At 40.0% G+C, this 19076-nt stretch overlaps 1 protein-coding gene across 1 annotated transcript in view; it reads right to left on the bottom strand.

Annotated features, from left to right (window-relative positions):
- Positions 1-19076, bottom strand: part of faf1 (Fas (TNFRSF6) associated factor 1) — a 59940-nt gene that overhangs the window by 11498 nt on the left and 29366 nt on the right. The window contains exons 9-17 of the mRNA XM_069522067.1: positions 17133-17228; positions 16889-17012; positions 16054-16117; positions 15860-15941; positions 10788-10942; positions 5713-5849; positions 5520-5608; positions 1773-1853; positions 911-988 (exon numbers count right to left, since the gene is read on the bottom strand). Of these exons, the coding sequence (XP_069378168.1) occupies positions 911-988; positions 1773-1853; positions 5520-5608; positions 5713-5849; positions 10788-10942; positions 15860-15941; positions 16054-16117; positions 16889-17012; positions 17133-17228 (906 nt within the window). The remainder of the gene's footprint in view (positions 1-910; positions 989-1772; positions 1854-5519; positions 5609-5712; positions 5850-10787; positions 10943-15859; positions 15942-16053; positions 16118-16888; positions 17013-17132; positions 17229-19076) is intronic.

Here is a 19076-nt window from a genome sequence, read left to right as displayed (position 1 = left end):
ACAGGAAAAGTTGCGTTCATGTCCCGTTTCCAACTTAAAACTCCATAGCCATTGTGATATATTAATGAATATCCCGGCAGCGTGTTGGCACAGATGACACCATAGAAACAATGATTCTTGGGCAGAGAAAACTGATATAAGTAGGCCATGGTTGCTTTCCCTTTCAGTGGAATAAACAAGCGTGCACACAGTTTGGTTAAAGGACGACAGTGATATAATTAAGAAGGCCCCTGGTCCAAGGCTCCTTTGTTGTCGTCTATTTAACGGAAAAGAGACAAATCACCTGAGTGAGCCGGGTCACCTAATACCTCTCAGTGCCTGAGGCTCTGTGCTCGTGAGTAAACAACCATCAGCCAGGACTACACTGTATTAATAAAGAGTATATAACAACAATGGTGCTGTCCACACAGACGATTATTGTTTTTCCTGCATGCGTGACAGTGTGTCACTCTTTGTATGTGTGTATGTGTGCGCGTTCACCCCCTCTTCACACACAATAATTGTTTTCCAGTGAATGTGTGTGTTTGCTTGGGTTATGTACGTTGTGTACATGGACGGCCTAGTCCTTTGTTCAGCTAGGTTTCAATATGCGAATGCGCGCTATACCAATGTACAGCAGTTAAATAGAACAATAACTGTGTGTATGTCAGGTGCCACTGGCAGGGATGGGCCTCACTGTAATTAGGATATTTCACTCTTCTTCCATGGCTGTGAGCCTGTTCATCCACTCTGCACATGCTTCACTGACTGGCAGACTGCACCAAAACCATGATCTAATTGACTGTTCATTATTGTGAAGTGACAGCAAGGCGGATAAAGAATGGCAAAAATGAATCAGCCATGCACTGATGGAATATTAATTTGACAAATTTGAAAAATGTGAGTATGATGTGTACGGCTGCGTTCTCACCTCTTTTTCATCCTCCTGCTCCTTTCTCATCTGTTCCAGACGAACTTGCTCAGCCTCTTCTCGCTCTTGGGCTTCTCTCTAAAAAAATAACAGCAGAACCAGAATCAAACCAAGAAAAGGGCTGATGACTGTTGCTGTGTTGCCCACAGGTTTCAACTTTGCTTTGATGACTTGTTGTGGACAGTGAACCAATTAACCAGATTTTTTTAGTACTGAACAGCTGATTATGGAAATTCAATTCAAACTGCCCCTTCATCTTCACTGCATCAGGACAACTGCAAATCATAGCTCAAACGAGCAGCTTTGTAGTTACACAACTACAGAATCAGTCCCCTTATGAAACCACTTTTAAATTCACTAGATCCAGATATTTATTTGGTTCTGCAACAAATTGCACACACTCATAAATATCAGTCCTCTAAACTTGCAAAATATTTTTCATCAAGATCTATGAAATCTGTGAGAAATCAAGGAAAATGCTGAAAAACACAAAATTCCACCAAACCTCTTTGTCTGAGGCAACAGCAGCGAACTACAGACTTATTCTGAGCCTTAAATATGATAAAAGGGTTGTTAGCATGAGAAATTATTTCACAGTGAGAAAACAGATGGGATGACCATTTTAACTAAATTAACATAAAATTACAGGAAAAGTGTTGTTTTTTTTTAAAACCCAAAGTTGTTGTTGAACTTAGATGGGCCATTTAATATAATGCAACTAACTCAAGAGCACAGAAATACTGTAAACTTTTGGTTTTACTTAAAAAATTACTAGGAGCTGACAGATATGTTAGGAAACAAAGATATTATTAAAAGCCAATAAAACAGACAGATATTTTCCTTAGTATTATTTCGAAAGTACCTTCTTGCGGTCTGCCTCTAAAGACAGACGGTAGGCCTCATCCTGCTCTCTCTTCACCATCTCTCTTGCCTCGCGCTCGTCCTGGGTGGAGGGAGGAGAAAAAAAAGAAAGTGGGTCCATTAACTAACAAGATAATAAAGGATACACATGGGGACAAAACATCTAAGCTGAGTTGGTGGGTGTGGGAGCCAAAAAGAACCGAGCAAAGGAAAATGCAGCATGGAGCGTGTGGTTACGTACAAACACCAGGTATGAAAGAGTAGCACCAGAGGGGAATTCATTGTGACCGGGCTGTCATTTACCAGACCACAAGCGTCTTTTATGTTTCCTCATCTCAGTTTCACCGTCCCTTTCTCTCTCATTCACTCTGCCTCTCTCTTCCTGTTTGTACAGAGGGACGGGGACAGGCGGCCTTTCTCTCTCTACCTGCTGTGGCTACAAAGTGTTTCATAAAGACTGGGGACCAAATACAAGTGGTCATTGTGCTAACAGTGCATAGCCATTAGTTTTCTATTTTCTGAGGGCCCATGCTGTGTGCCAGTCCGGATATGGCAAAGGAAGCTTATTGTGATGATCAGTGGACTACTGTGCGGCTAAGCAAAAGAACAGTGAGTATTGTTGCATTCAATCGTAAAAATGCAAAGGATACATTTGTGCTTTTGGTCTGCATAATGGACGAACATTGAAAGGAAACTGTAAAAAGAATGGTGGAAGTGGACAAAAGCATCAAAAGTGGCGCCCTTCAATGGACTGGCCCAGAGTCACGCAAACAAGTTGCACAGAAAGTTGTTGGATACTAATTTTGCCCTGATGAAAAAAACTTTTCAATGTACTGTATGTCTGCTTGCACCAGAGGCATGAAGAAAAATATAAATCTACCATGTAGCTTCTCCATAGAAAGCAGTTTTAAAGACCTCATCATTGTAGGAAAAAAAGAAACTGAATTTTCACTTCTGTCTCTTGGCAACTGATCGAGATGGTGAGACGTACCGTCATCTGGTCATAAAGATAAACCTTCATTTCAGAGGCCCAGAGGTAAGAAATTAATTCAAGGTTTGTTCACAAACAACAAATAATGGAAAGAGTTGTTTTTAATTTGCTGTTTAATTTAGGAACCAATGGGTTAAGGGTTGACCATACTGGCATGCTGTCAGCACGGTCACATGGTCAAGTTCTGGGCTGCACGTGACATCATCATAGGGGTCAGTGCGTACTTTAGCAGACATGGATTCACCTTTGGAACTATTTTACTTGTTGCAAATTTCACATGTTACTTAATTTCGGGCACAACTATGGCTCAGTGTCTCACTTTCACTTTACAGTCAGGTGAGACCTCAGCTCCTTACTCTGGACTGTGCATGCTCCCTGATGGAGGTTAATGTATGTTTGTCCCCTTGACCAAGGTGCTAGCCTCAACACCAAGATGTTTCTCATTCAGAGTATTTTCCAAAAACCAGCTGTTTATCCCAAAAAGGGACATAGATTAGTTTTGGCTATTATTCACATGAAATGAAAGTCAAATATCCTTGGAATGGCCCAAGACGCTGACAGATACAAACCACAAAACCTGCTGTGAGTAGTCAGTTGGTTAGTAAGTACTAAGCTATAACACAGACAACCATAGGAATGACTGGCAAGTCAGTGACGGTTGGTTGAAGACACAATGTGGCCGTCCAGCTGCTCCGTTTCCAGACAGACACAAAAGTCAGTGTCAAAGTGGAATGTCTGGGTTGGGTGGGCGTCTGCGTTTTGTGTCTGACTTCTCCTTTGGAGAGGTAGAGGTGGAAGAAATGAGAAAAGGAAGAGGGAAGGGAGCTTGGAAATTCTTTAACGTTTGAGTGTTGTTACAGTGACGGTGGGATTATTGCATTGTCAAGGTAGAGTTTAGTAATCATGAATAATCACTTTGAACTTTATGCTTTCATCATCATATCTGGGTCCTTATCCCACTTTAGAGCTTTACTGCACATTTATACCATGACATATTTGGTTTCTTATTTCTCAGACACATCTCAAACAAAGTGATTTTTGTCTGGTGTTCAAAACTCAAGTTAGCATATGTAAGAAAAGAAAGATGCACATTTTCAAAAAATATTTTTAAATACTAAAATGTAGCCAAGTATGAAGGATTCCATTCATGTTTTATCTAAACAAAGTGACATACGAGGTATGTGCGATATTATATTCAAACAACTACAACTTATTATTTGGTGATACCAGACAATTAGGTTAATATACATTCTGAGGTAGTGAACCAAAGAAGTCTTTAAGTGTGAATAGGTCCGGGTATTGAATGTCAGTTCTTTTGGTGTCAAGTGAACTGTGTAGTAGTGAAAGCTGTCTGCAGAACTTTAGTTCCATATTTAAAAATGCATTGCCTGAAGAAAACTATTTAATAGTAGCATTATTCCTGCATAGCAGCTTGTAACAGTCAACGTTTGATAATGTGTATGTAATATGAAAAAAAGAAGCTTTATAGGAAAACTAGCTTATATCTTTAAAAAAAAAAGATATATTTTGGTTAACATATTTAAAAAAGGGACTCATTCAAAAAAAACTCAAATGAGTCTCAAATCTGAACTTACAGTCAACTTTATGACTCAGTCTTACCTGGAACATGCACTTAACCAAACCCTAAATACTTCTCGTCTCTTCTTGTCATTAATGATTATTTCATGTGACAAGAGCCGTAAATCCAAAACAAAGCCAGAGAATTGTAGCAATAATAACAACACTTAACTGTCACTGAATGGTGAGTAACCAACCTGAGGAGGTTTAACCCTCAGGGTGTGTATGACTGACTAAGATTAATTACTTAACCAGTGTTCCCATAACTTAGATGCTATGACTCTCACATCAGTATTATTTAAGAGGCCATTTGGTTGACTGATTGCAAAGCGCCTAATACGGCATGACATCTGTCATCTACAGATACAGTAGTCATAAAGAGGTCAAAGAGTTCACTGTGTCCTTTTTGAATCTTACGTTCTTCAAATGAAAAAGAAAAAAGAGAACTTTGTTGAATTATGTGAACACAGATAGAAAACTTGCCTGGACAGAAATGCTTATTGTGTCGTATGCTCTCTTGTGTGATGTTGCTGGGTAAACACATGAGTAAGGGGTTTAGGTGAAAGTCTTTGACAGTGTGGAGAGCTGCTCCACGAATGTGGGCCAGAGTCATACTGGCCCACATTCATGGTCATGACATGAAACACCATTACCACTCTTCGCAAATTTTTTTGGGAGGATTGTATCCTTCAGTGGTGTTTGTCCACTTTCTTTTGGAGTAAAAGAGGCAGTCGACAGACACAGAGCAGACTTGTGTTACCTGCACACAGCAGTGAATAGGAAACTTGCACCTTTTCAAAATCAAAGACTGTAGTTAGCACAGCAAACTAGAGATAAATGCAAAAGAGGTGGCGTGATACCGTACTCTCTGCTTGTCATTACACATGTGACCTAGTTTAACAATGCCGTCTGATCTGTTCCAACATGTTGTTTTATTACTTAAGCAGGATGTTAAAGACTGGCTCAGCTGACTGTAGCTTCAGTTATCAAACTGAGGATGGTTTGAGTTGTTACTAGATGTCTTCTTGTGTCCAAAACAAAACCTTTCCGCAACTGGAGAAATAAATTCAAATTTAGAGATCCTATTTATAACCTAATCTAAACAAATTTATACATCTTTGAGAAGGACATTAGTATTTAGCTGCCGTCAACAGTTTCCAGATCAAGTTCAGACTTCACCTCATCTTTGATGTCCTCTTGCTGTTGTGCTGTGAAGATCTCCATGGCTCCCATTAACCTCATCATCAGCTCGTCCACTGTCGTATTACCTGAAGATAATAAAACTATCAATCAAAATCTAGTGTAATTTTATCTTTTTCTTCCAATAATTACAGACAAATGTATCTCTACATATTATACAAGTAGGAATTACCTTGAATAACATTTAGAACTTCGTTGGACGTTCGCTTGCCCATTACTATGAGGAGCAGGGGGAACTGGTCTGTTTTGTATGTCCGTATAGTTTGTGTCACCACACTTCCAAAGTGCCTCGTGCACATGGTGAGTAGTCTGGAAGAAAAATAAATAAATCCATCAATTTCTTTTTATTCACCTTATTTTTTGTTCTGGAAGCGAACATATATTTCACAGCCTGCAGTTTAAAATAAAAATGCTGCACATGAAAGAAATAAATACAAAATATGTGAACACAATGAGGACATTCATATTTTTTTTTTACAACATGTGAAAATTAAATGGTCATCTTTTCAGAATTCATCAGAAAAGAGAAATATACACAACTTGTGGCGTTGGACTTATAAACCAATATCTCCGTCTTTCTCTATTCCATCAGAGTGACATGCTATCTCAATTGGAACCAAAGATGAATTAGTATTCTTCACCAGACACCCAGAATTGATAGGGCAAGAGAGGATTTCTTATTCCATTACAAAGACAGAACTTTTTAAATTAACATTTCAGAGAGGGAAAAGGGTAGCAGGCAGCCGGGGCACTGCCAAGCTCCCTGTAAATGTCATAATATTAATGAATTGCTATAGACTGAATGCAAATATAGATTAGCTTTTTCTCACGCCTTTTAATAAGATCTACTTTAATAACTGGCTGGTAAAATAGAGAGGTAATGGAATGGATGGAGGGACAGCAGGTCAGAGGAAGAAGATAGATGGAATGGATGCTATCTGAGGGGAGGGGGGGGCGGTGTAACTCATTAAAACATGAGGCCAAAGCCGCAGCAGCTACTTTCAGACTTTTCAAACTGTGAAATTGCGTATTTGAGCTCATTGTGGTACTTTTTAAAGTTATAATTACACTGGTACAGAGGGAAATGTGGATGGCAGACTGAAAGATTGTGAAAACAAGGGAAGCGACTGCATCTGAACAGAATTAGAGATGCTGTTGGAATATGATTCAAACTTCTCCAAATGTTGAACTCTGAATGACCCACGTCTTGCAATGAAAAAGTTGGGTACCCTAAATCTTACTGATCCTTCTGTCCTGACATTTGTCCCCGTTCAGACCTTGACCGAGGCCGACCATAACAAAAGCCCACAGGGAAACTCTAACCTGTAATGAAAGGCCAGGGAACAATGGACACCAACTTGAAGGGTTACCTGATCCTAAATCTCCCATCAAGCACAAACCAACCCGCTTTAGTTTCAAACTCAAAATAAAGGAAATCACTCCACCTTAGTAAAAAATCATCACACAACATAAAAACTGCTCAATCTGAAAACTCAGCCTGAATCCTTTACATATCCACCGTCAATGAAGTTGCATCAGTATATGAAACACTTCACAAATCTGCCCATAGAACAAGTATGGACACAACACACTGAGAGCAGGAGGAAGTCAAGCTACTCCAAGGACTGAGGTGAACAGTTCATCACAGTCTCATCCAGCCAAGACATAACATGGTAAAGAATGTAGCCTAGTCCGTACCAGACCTGTGGCCTTTTAAAAACCTTCAGGGGGTAAATGCTTGTAGAGGAAACACCTGCGTGGAACTTGCAACTAATGTGAGTTAAAGACTCCGCTCCACTGGTAAATGTTATTGACAGCTTCTAATTTCTCACCCAACCCATCTCCCAGCCCACGCTGCACAATAAGACAGCGAAAACAGTTAATGTTTCCCTGGACTGTCACATAACATTTCTTCACATCAAGGTTGTGTGAGAAGATGCGAGTGGACTGGTTAGACCTGACAGCTGCTTGACTGAGCAGCTGATGAGTCCAACTAGTACAGTAGCACTGCAGGGAATTTCTTCAGCAGCCACCTTTATGGGAGGACTATGGGAACCGGATGCTTAATAACGCACTGTGTCATACACAATTTGTTTAAGAGCAAACATGGACGTGTTCTGATTTGAAAATGACATTTATTTTGTTCTTTAAAACCAGTTATGTCTGCAGGTAGGAGGATGTCAGGAGGACAAGTCAAGTGTCAAGGAGGGGTTTGCATGTTGGTTTGTCCCTATGCTTAAAGGTTAAAACACATATTGACTCCTTGTGAATAACATGCATATGTGCATTGTAGTGCTATTGTACAATAGAGTGAGGATACCCAAGCAAGTCGGGCCTGGTTCAGACAGCAAATTTGAAATTATATTCTAGTTGGGTTTGGGTGGAGGTTTGCCAATTTACTCACAAGCTCTGTTGGGTTTGGACAGAAACTTGCAGCCAGAGCAGCAGTCTATTGTTAAGGTGTTCATGTTAGTCTTAGGTCTTTGTCAAATTCTCAAATATCAAATCTTTACAAAATAATTAACATACAAATAAAGACGCATAAATAAACTTTTTAGTGCTTCTAGAGATGTTGGTACTAAATTAGCATTAAATAAAATGTGTATATTTGAAGAAGTATGACAACCTCATAAAATGATCCACTTTCAGTGCATTTATCTACTGATAGTTTCAATATTTGCCATATGCAACGACAGTACAGCGCCTGTGCAACATATCAGATTCATTTCCCATGGGTGACAATTACACTGATATCCAATCAGCAGAACTGTATTTATGCATAATTAATCATTTAACTAGAAGGCCTGAGAGAATACCGAGTGCAAAGCAACAGGCACATTCCAATATCAGCAGGTTCGTCAAACACACTCAGGATACCTCTCTAACGGCCTGTGTGATTGCTGCCAATCACCAGTCACTTTGGATCAACCAGAGAGCGTGAGAATGCAGCCAGGCAGTGTTGTGTGTGAGTGAGTGAGCGTGCACATGTGCATGCATGCGTTAGCAGCGAAGCTGTGACTAGCTGTGTGCGATGAAAAGCTCCAGATGTTGCCTGCCTTTTAATGTGCAATAAAAAGGCTCAGCTGGGGCAAAAAGCAAAGGAGGCTAATGGGAGAGAAGGGAGAGTGGAATGAGGGAAGGAGGGAATTTCCTTAAAAGAAATAATGGAGGGGTGAGGTCAAGGTGCGAGTCTTTTCTTAAATGGCTCCTACCCGAGGGCAGGCTTAAATCTGGAGGAGAGGAGGAATAAAGATGAGGGAAAATAAAGAAAACAATTTACAAGGGGATGGGGAGAGTGAAAAGATGTAGCAGAAAGATGAGAGGAAGTAGGAGAGGACTTAGTTTGTCAGGGGGCACAATGTAATGAGTAAACCCAATCAAGCCCTCAGCAGGTCCACCTTTACCACCAGGTCTTCACTGCTCAACACTTGCACCTGCAGGGGATCTAGTTGTTTATCACACATTGCAGTCCACTTTTCTTTTTTTTACTTTATATAGAATATTTTGCAATAATGCAATCCAATGCAAGATATTAATGCTTATAATAGAACCTGTGTGATAAAACGGTGTTGCACAGATCGGTAAGGCCAATGGGGGCACAAGGACTTTTGAGCATAAATTAATAGATAGAGATGTTTGGACGCCAAGGGAGTTCTTCATCTCCCACTGACCCTCTTTTCAGACAGCTTAGTCAAGATTGCCCAATCAGGGGCCTCACCATGCAAACACAACGCCTTTTGTTAGCATGCAACCTCGGAGCCTCAGAACGAGAATGAAGCTGAAGAGAGAAAGAGAAGACAGAGATGCAGGGTGTGAGCGATAGAGTGAGAGCTGAATGCCAGCAATTAAGGACATGTCCACTTTAATGCGAATAGTTGTGAAAACGCTGTTTGTATGTCAAACGGGCTTCAGTTCAAATTGGCAATTTAATGTTATTTTCTAAAAGCGTCCCATACACTGATATGACAAGGAAGAAGATTTCATTTGCAGTCTTTTGACTTTAAGGTATACTGACTGTAAAACTAAAAAACAATGTCGTGCAGCAGGTATTAATGAACACAATAACAATGACACAGGGACAAGACAGTAACATGTTCCAAACAGCTTTCTTCACAGGGTTTTGTGGTGGTTTGCAGAAGCTTCTGCACACACTTCAAGCAGCTCTCCTGCTGAAAACATTTAATATCCTCTTTAATATCCTCTTTATTAGATACACCTCAGTATTTATGCAAACAGTCAACTCCTCCAGACAGTGAGTCACATATAAATAAAACATAAGGATTAAGAATGTAGTCCAGGCTTAGACGTTCACTTATTGCTCCAGTAAACTTTACAGCTGGGGAAATGCAATACTTAACACAGGTGCCAGGATTTCTGAAGATGGAGAATTAATTCAGTGTTTAAAGGGCATTCAATATTTTAAAACAACCTGGGTCTTAGAGTTTTGCCATTTTTCAAATTACAAAACTGTTTTCTCACTGGTTTAATTATGACACTCAGAGAGCAGAGGGTATCACTACACTCAGCTCTACAACTGAATCTTACATGCTATATAATAAGAGATGTGAGCTATCATTTAGATATTCAGATTTTACTTTTAAATTTTAGACTATGGACTGCTGCTTAAAACCTTACCTGTCTGGCACAGTCTCAATTTGAATTGCATTGAGTAAATTAGGTAGTTTAAGGTGCTGTTGCAAATTATAATACTACTATTACTACTTATAATAATAACTTGGCTTTACATAGCAGCATTCAAGGTACCATCGGCAACTTTACAGAGTTAGGACAAAAATAAATAAATAAATAAAATAATAGTTAAAATATTAGCTGCCATTAATGAAACTAATGGTCAATAGCGTTTGTGAAAAGGTGGGTTTTAAAGAGTGTTAGCCAAAGAAAGAGCGTTGTGTATGTTTGCCAGGATAGAGTTCAAGAGGGTGGCACACTGGATGCCCTGATTGAGTATATGGGTTAGAGGAGGTCATACAGGTATTTATTATTTATTATATCAAGATTATCTGTATTTGTTTTTATTAAGTATACTACACAGGTGTTCCTATTACTGTTTTCACCCCATTTAGTACCAAACACATTTCTGCTTCAATTTATTCCACAGGCTCCAATATTGAGTAAAGGCAGTAAAATACACAGAGATCAGTGATAAATTCCACAGCTCCTTGACCAGCAGGTTACCTGAAAAAACAATCACACACCCCACCCCTCTGACTGGCTTCAGTACAGTACCTGGCTTTGTTAGCTTCTTTAGTGACATCCCATGCCCATGTGATGAAGTTCTGGCTCAGGTATGAGACGATAGAGTCAGCGCACATCATTTGGGAGCAGAAGACGTTGCTGAGGACACTGTCGTCATTGTGGAGGTAGATGGCCAGCAGCTTTCTCTGTGGAGGAGAGAAGAAAATATATAAAAGTTATGAGTATAATGTACCATTGATTTTCTCGGGACATTGTTCAAGCAAGGAAAGAAAAGGTCGTCACAACAGATTGATTTTGATCAGGAGGTGATTTACTGTGCAAGCTATAGAATACATTTTTGGCTGTTAACAGAGGAGTGCAATTTTTTAGAGCGATCTCCCAGAAGACAACAAGTTTGATGACGGACTAGAACACAAACATGTTGGAAAAATTCTGAATCATCAAAATGTAATCTTTGCTTGAAATGAAAACACCCACTCCTCTCAGATCAGTCTCTATCGCTCGGCAGCATACCAGTGTCTCATCACTGGTGAGATATTTCCACATTATATGACTATAAAATTACATGTGCACCACCGGGTGCAGAGCCAACATGACTTCTAAAGACCACAGCAGGGCCACAACTGGGAAAAAAAGCAAATACCACACAAAATCAAATGCGGAGAGGTGTAAATAAAACTTCTCTTAGAGGCGACGAAGATATGGAGAAAACAAAACAGACAAATCACTATATTTATTTTACACCAAATGCCAGCAGCCTGTTCAGGTTAGTAGCGGCAGGGCCAGACAATATTGACGAAGCTCCAAATCCAAGGATATTGACACCATCATATAAGCCGGGCAGATTCTCCCTACTGACAATCTAATTAAAAAACAAACACACCCACAAACATAAAAGGTTCCAGGGGACAATGTTGGAAATAATGCTCTCTAAATTACATGTCACTTCGCTTGCTATAAAAGAACAAATAAAATAAAAAACTCTCAGTATCTGCTTGGTTCATTTTTCCACCATGGCTGTGAAGGGGGGAGTCAAGGGATCTGTTTCTCAGGAGCTGTAATCTAGGCTACACAGGCCAAAAAGCAAAAAATCTACACAGGGCGTAAAACGTGGAGGGAAGTGAAAGACGAAGTTGTGCTATACTGTGGCCTCTGTAGAATAGGAATGGGAGAACACTGCTGTGTTTGCTCAACGATTAGTGCTTTAGAATAATCTCCAGGGCTACTAGAGAGAAGGACCCGGGGACTCATTCATTGGACCGATTCAACAGCCTGAAAAGATTAAACACTCATGCTGAGAAGACAAGCAAATTCAGTCTTGAGAGAGGAATGAGGGTGAGGGGAGGGAGAGTTTTACAACATGAAAAAAAAAAAACACTGACGTCCCGACACACATGCACAGATGCACAAACTTCACTGTCTGCTTCGCACAAGTGGAGGACTCACACTCACACACATGCATGCTCAATTAGAGCAAGTGTAAAGACTAATCAAAGTGGGCATTTTGGCCGACTGAACTCCTTCATCTTAGTTAAACTATCCATTCCCCTCTATTCCCTATCCACTTTCAAGTTGGCTCTTTTGTCTTGCCTGTCGTAGCAGGGAGAAGAAAATCCCTCAGTTCAGCTAAATTACTGGGTCCAACCTGAGCGAGATAGTGACCCCATAGTCCTTCCTCACACCTGTTCACCTGAATCTGAGCCTGCTTTGTGTTCATGAAAGAGAATAAAGATTTCACAGAGCACAACAGTGCGCACATAGAGAAGGCTTCACCGCTTACAGTGCAATCAATGCTTTCTCACACTGGAAAGACAGTTTTCTAAAATCCTTTCTGTAGAATACAGATGGATCAATGCAGCCAGAACAACAAGGCTTTGAAATGACAGTTAACATGTTTGCATGATACCTCTTTAAAATAAAATTCACAGCTATACACATTTTACTGAAAAAGGCAATTGATTCATTTTCCATTGTCACTAGAGGATTTTGTCTTCAGTTTTTTTGTCCCCAAAAGTCATGCTGCATGTTTGTTAACGCACCGGAACCAATGCATCGATACGATTTGTGTTGAATCTTGTACAGTAAGAAAAAAGACAAACGCAATTGCATGCTGTTCTCAAAACTTAAAAATAGCATCAGCAAGAGTAATAAAAAACACAAAGAAGTAATTAGTGTGTGTCATGTTTGCATCAATGCCAACTGGCTCTGGAGCTGATAAAAACCAGTTTATACTGCAGAGTCATCTGACTAGTAAATGCTGATTGCATCTATTCCCATTGAAGACAGAAACTAGGCTGCATCTGAAAATTGCGCCACTTTTACTGTCCACCATACTATATTAACTTTCAGCGTCATAGTTCCCTATTAAATTTATTTTACTGCACGACAAAGAATTGTGCCCATAGCACAAAAAATACTTTTAGCTCAAAATCCCACAATGCAACCAAGTATGAGTAAAGTGAAGTATATATATATAAAATATATATATATATATATATATTTGTGGGACTTAGAAAGGAAAATCTGCATGTTTTTTTTGACTATGAGCTAGTTTGACTTGTTAATTTTAATCACATGTATATGTTTAACAGGGTCAAAAAAATACACTTGAATAAGATACAGATATATGCAATAACATACAGAGTGAAAGAAGAGCAGAGAGGTCCAGATAATGGTTGTTCTACAGATGGCAGGCTCAGTCTAGAAAAACAAATACTTCAAAATGAAGAGCTCATATGACTGATCTAATGACCTTAATCACATGGTGGGAAAAACACATTTAGATTGATGACAACCCACACAGGATATTCTCCACGTGCTGTGGAAAACACATTTACTCTTTAGGACAGAAATAGCATCAGATTTTTTTTCAAACTGTGATTAAACAAATCAAATTACGCGTCAGCTTTAAATTGCATTCTAAAGGTAAGTAGGTGTCTTATGGCTATGCAAGCTCCTGATCACCCACTGATTGGTTGGTAAGGTTTTTCACTTCCACTCTACACTCATTTAATTCTAAGTCCATCTATTTATGCATGAGAACAATCAGTCTATAACTCATGAGAGTGTTGTTTGTGATTAGGTCTGATAGATATATGTACATCTACATGCCACTTGCCACTCTGATTTGATGGTGCTCTTTTCTGTCGACTGCGCGAGGCTATTTCTGGGTTTTAAAGCAGACACTTGGCAGTGATAAATCCCTGAACTCTCCTCTCAAGCAAGGCTATGAATTTTGATGTGGCTTTGTGTGTGGCAGACAGGAGAGCAGAGTCGAGAGTGGAGGAGAGTGGGGTTAGAGTGATTAACCACTGCGTTGATGGGGATTTAGTGAGGATCGTGGTTAGTGATGGGTGGCCTATCTCTCTGTACACTCTGACTAACCACTGATCCCCAAGGGGGTTCAGCTCAGCTCAGCTCTGCAGCCCAAAGCATTTTCATTAAGGATGGATTGAGTCAATCTCAACAGTCCCAACACACACCTTCAGAAACACTTCATCAAATTGAGTGTTTTGCTTAGTGATTAGCCTCTCCCAGGCTTTGAGAGAGTGAGACTGATTCCTCTGTTTATAAACCCACTGAGAAACCCCCTTCAGTGAAATCTGCCCCATTCCAATATCCCCTTAATGAAGTGGGCCTTTTCTATGACAAGGACACAAAAACTAGATCTCTTTTTTTGAATGGAGCCAAAGAGCAAAGGATGCGATGACTCGATTGACAGAAGGGGGGGAGCAGTGTTATCGTGCACATATGCTACTGTGTAATGAAATGATCAAAAGCAGCATGTTTTGGACTGTCGTCTAGGATGCTCGTGATAAAACAAGACAAACACAGAACAGATCAAATGGCTTCTGTTTTCACGCAAAACTCTTTGCACATATTCAGCTTCCCTAAAGCCACGCTAACAGCGGCACAGTTGGCAGGCTAAATGTAGCTCGCCCAGAATAAAAACTGAATACAGTGAAAATGAATACTATTTCGCCCCTGCGCCGTGTAGAGCTCAGCGGTAAAGTACTGAGTGTGTGAACACCAGGGAGACCTCGGCCATATTGTGCTGGCTTAGATGAGGAGATCAGCTGGGAAGCAGGCGAGGCGCCAGGCACCACTTTGGATTTTTTTTCCATCTCAGTTTATTTCACACACTCTACATCCCTTGCTCTCATACTGCAACCTCTCCTGCTCTTTCTCCTCTCTCATCGTCTTTCTCTAACTTTTTCTTTTTTAACACTCCTCTCTTTTCCAACCGCGTTATCTGCACTGTGTCCTACTGTCATCCATTCCACCCTCCCTCCCTTCCTCCAGCTCTGTGAGCCTGGTGATCTGAACCCCCCTAACATCTTGCCGTTTCCTCACAGTCTAATAAGGCTGTAATCCACACAAGCTGTCAATTGATACAAGCATCCTTAAAAGGACAAAAGCTGAAAAACAAGGGGGGAAGTGGACAGCTAAAAATAAAGCCTCATCTGTCAGTGTGAAAATATGATCAAATGATATCAATGTCGTCTCCACACAGCAAAACATGTGTGGAAGACAAATAACAGTAAACACTGTCTGAAAAAGGATTTCTAATTTAACAGTGCCAACACACCACAAATGCAACTCATTACAACTTCTGCTTATTCTAAACAAAAGTCATTCATGGTTTTGTTTGACACTGTTGTTAATAATCTATCTCTACGTGTTTTTACATAGAGCATCAGGTAAACAAATTGAATTAACTCTATCTCAGTGGTCCTCATGACAGTGATGAACCGGTCTAAACTATTGGAAAAGAGCAGATTAGACATATACAAAATCTGTTAGTTTAGCATTGAAGACGAAGATATGAGAAATGCAGCATCTCCCCTGACAGACAAAGAATAATATCCTGCTCAGTCTGTTTCTTCTCAGTGTTGCCTTAAGCAAAGAAATGACTAGACAAAAATGACATCAGTCTTAAAGGACAACACTGGTATGGTAAGGACCTTTCTCTCACCTATAGTCAAAACTAAGTGTTTGGAATATAAGGGGAAAATGATAAGTATGATTTTGACAGCCATTACAGTCTCTCTGTCAATTACTTTTTTTCTATGAGGCCCTGAACAGTCCAGCAGCTTACTTACATCTCTGGCTTTGCCGTAGAAGGCCTCTTGAGACGCTGCCTCCAAAGACCCAATGAAGAACATTGGGTGGGTCTCTCCATACCTAAAAACAGACAACAAAAGAACAGTCCATAAAAACATATTGTTACATTCCAGCCTTGTGTCATTCCAAAGTCCTTTGAGTCAATATGAGAAGTATGTGATGCATGGCTCACCTTGAGGAAAATTCGGCAGTAAAGTGCAGTAAGGCATCAGCTTCATTCTCACTGTTCTCTGGCACTGTAAAGACCCAAAATATACTGCACGGTTAAGTTTTGCATGTACGATCCTGAAATTTAAAAGAGTCACTGGAGCAAGTACAGGTCCCATATTATATATTCCTCTGTCACTTTTCAAGAATTGATATCCATGAGAAGATATATTTGTGTTTTTATGAACCAAAAATGAACTGAATATAGTTTTAAATCTCCTCTCTCACACTTCTCATTGAAGGTAAAGAATAAAGCGTTTTGTTTTGGTCTCTGAGTCTTGGTTGACTGCTTTCTGAGTGACACATGGCCAGGCCAATCACTGGTGATGGATTCCACCCCATGACTGTAGCTTGGAAAAACTCACAGGTAAATGAGGATTGTCAGTCAGCTCTGAAATGAGCTGAGCATACGGTCAAATTTGTCTTTCAACAAATGCTTACTCAACAATTGGCCTTGTCTTCTTTGTGCATGCTGTTGTATTGTGAATAAAGTAAAACAACAAAACCGTTGCGCAGCCCAAGGCTGAGGGTAGTGACTGTATAATTTTGAGATCACATATATTACAGAGGTCCTGCCATCTCATTTTAAGGCACAGTTTCTGAAAACATGTGATGAGTACATTTATATGGGGATTGATTGATATTTTCACAGTACAAATAAAGAAATATCAAGTTCTCTTTCCACAATATGGGACCATTAAGAGCTCAAACTTAAGTTTGCTTTAAGTTGCTTTGGATAAAAGTGTCAGCTAAATGAAATGAAATGTAATGTTATCATTATGCTGCTCCGCTGTACATACTCATGGGTGATTTCCGACAGGTTGAGGAGCCCATTCCAAACATCTCTGAATCGTCCACACCAAACTCTGACGCATCCTCAAAATCATCCCCCTCGCTGTCACTGATCATGTGGACATCTGCGCACTGTAAACAGAATTATTAGTTCAAGTAATCAACCAAAGCACTTGTTGTCACAATGCTGTATGAGTCAGCATGTATACACAGAGCCTGGGGGGGGAGTAATGCACGTATCCCTGTATATACCTCTTCTGTGGGCTCCTGGGCATTTGCTGTGGAGGATCTGCGACAGACACTGAGGTGATGGCAAGGATAGCTGATACCAGAGACAGCTAGCGTCATCTAAAAACAGGAAACATAATGAAAGAGTCATATTTTGTTTACTAAGTCAATCAGTACATTTTTTTACCCATAAACTTCAATACTGTTCCGGTCCTAATAACTTCTGATTAGTGTTGGTGTTTATTGTTTAAGTGTAAAATGAGTGCAGATCAGAGGGGGACTGAGGAGGGAGGACATGCGGCACTGATGAGCAAAATGAAATCGGTTAGAAGTTATAAATGTCAGTTTTGGTACATTCATTGCCCAGCCCTATCATGTATTATGAAATATTTCATAACTTTTGAACAAAGACTTGGGGAGACCTTGATGAGGTATCTGTACACCTGCCGTACAACTAACAGCGTGATGGTGGTTTGCAGTAAGAGAACACCTGACTAATGAGCTCCCTAAATCCATAGCCAGGGCTGAAAATGTCAGCATTCAGCTGGGACTCATTACAGTTCGTGACTCCAAGCTCAGACCTCGAGGGACGTCAACAGTACAGGCAAGGCTGCTGCAGGACGTAGCGTGAAATGAAAGGTACCTCACTTTGAAAGAGTGCTGTGCCACATTTTAGATTGATTCCTATCATATAATAATGCAGAGTCAATTTATAACACCAAGTCTAAAGGTTCTTTTACTCAACAATTTAATTTCCATCAAGTTACTTGTAAAAACAGGACTGGTAAGCATATAACCATGACTTGAATACACTGATACTTATCACAGTGAAACAACAATATATGAATTCACATTTTAATTGTCAGGAGCAGAGCAGAAATGCCAGATGCAAATACTTTTCTGGGAGAGTGAACTTCTAAACTACAGGACAGAGGCCGGGCAGCCATGCAGGCAGGGTGTGATAAGAGGCAGGGAAGCTGCTCGTCCCCTGCAGAGGTCCTGTGATCTGCTCTATTGTCAGGTGCCACGGCACACAAAGAGCAGCTGGACGCGGTTGAATCGGGAGACGATTACATGCAACGCCAATTGAGTCTGAAAAGGGCTAAACCGTGTGCAGGGAGTTTCTCTCTCTGTATAGAGCGGTCCCTCATGCTGGCCTCAGCCTCTGGAACAGCAGAAAACAGTGTAACCACTCGACCTTGTCAGCAACATGGACTCACTTGTGAGTGCCGCTTTGTACCTGCCACTGATAAGAAGTGAAGTATGTGACAAAGTACTGTGTCTATGATATTTCATGTTTTCACACCATCTAATCCTTTTAGTAATAGAAAGTAAGTTAGAAGCCACCATCAGACCAAAATATTTAGGCAAAAATAAAAATTGTGGCTTAGATGAATGCTGTCTAACATAACAAAATGAGACGATATCTATTTTTCTACAACCAGAGATTTTGATAAAACGAGTATAACATAGTATTTAAACAACACAATGGAGTATTATAATGTATCAGGTGATTAATTTGCTGGATTAACCAGAAACTGACTTTTTTGTCAGGTTATTGTATAAACAAACACTTTTTAATTTATTTTCCACCAAAACAATATATATATTTATATATGATGGAGGAGTTTATTCAATGTTGGATTACTGTGTTCTTTATCCCTGATATGACCTATCTCCATTCACATTAGATAGTGGATAACCAACCAAGGTCGGGTCGGGCCCTGACAAAAATTTGGTTATTAACAAAATGCCTGTTGGATTCAGGGCAGGCTCAGTTAGTTTTCTCTCAGGCTCAGTCTGGTTAGGACAGAGTTGTCTTTGATTCACATACACAATATAGCCCAGATTCAATTGTTTACATATCCTTAACTAAGATAATAAACTCTGTCATTGATTGCCAGGAGAGGTACAAACATTTTATGATTAAAAAAATTGTTAAGAAGACATAAGATATAATGAATCTGG

The sequence above is a fragment of the Paralichthys olivaceus genome, chromosome 3, assembly GCF_024713975.1.
Source record: "Paralichthys olivaceus isolate ysfri-2021 chromosome 3, ASM2471397v2, whole genome shotgun sequence".
Classification (NCBI taxonomy): domain Eukaryota; kingdom Metazoa; phylum Chordata; class Actinopteri; order Pleuronectiformes; family Paralichthyidae; genus Paralichthys; species Paralichthys olivaceus.
Note: the sequence above shows the minus strand (reverse complement) of the source record. Positions and strands in the feature narration are given on the sequence as shown.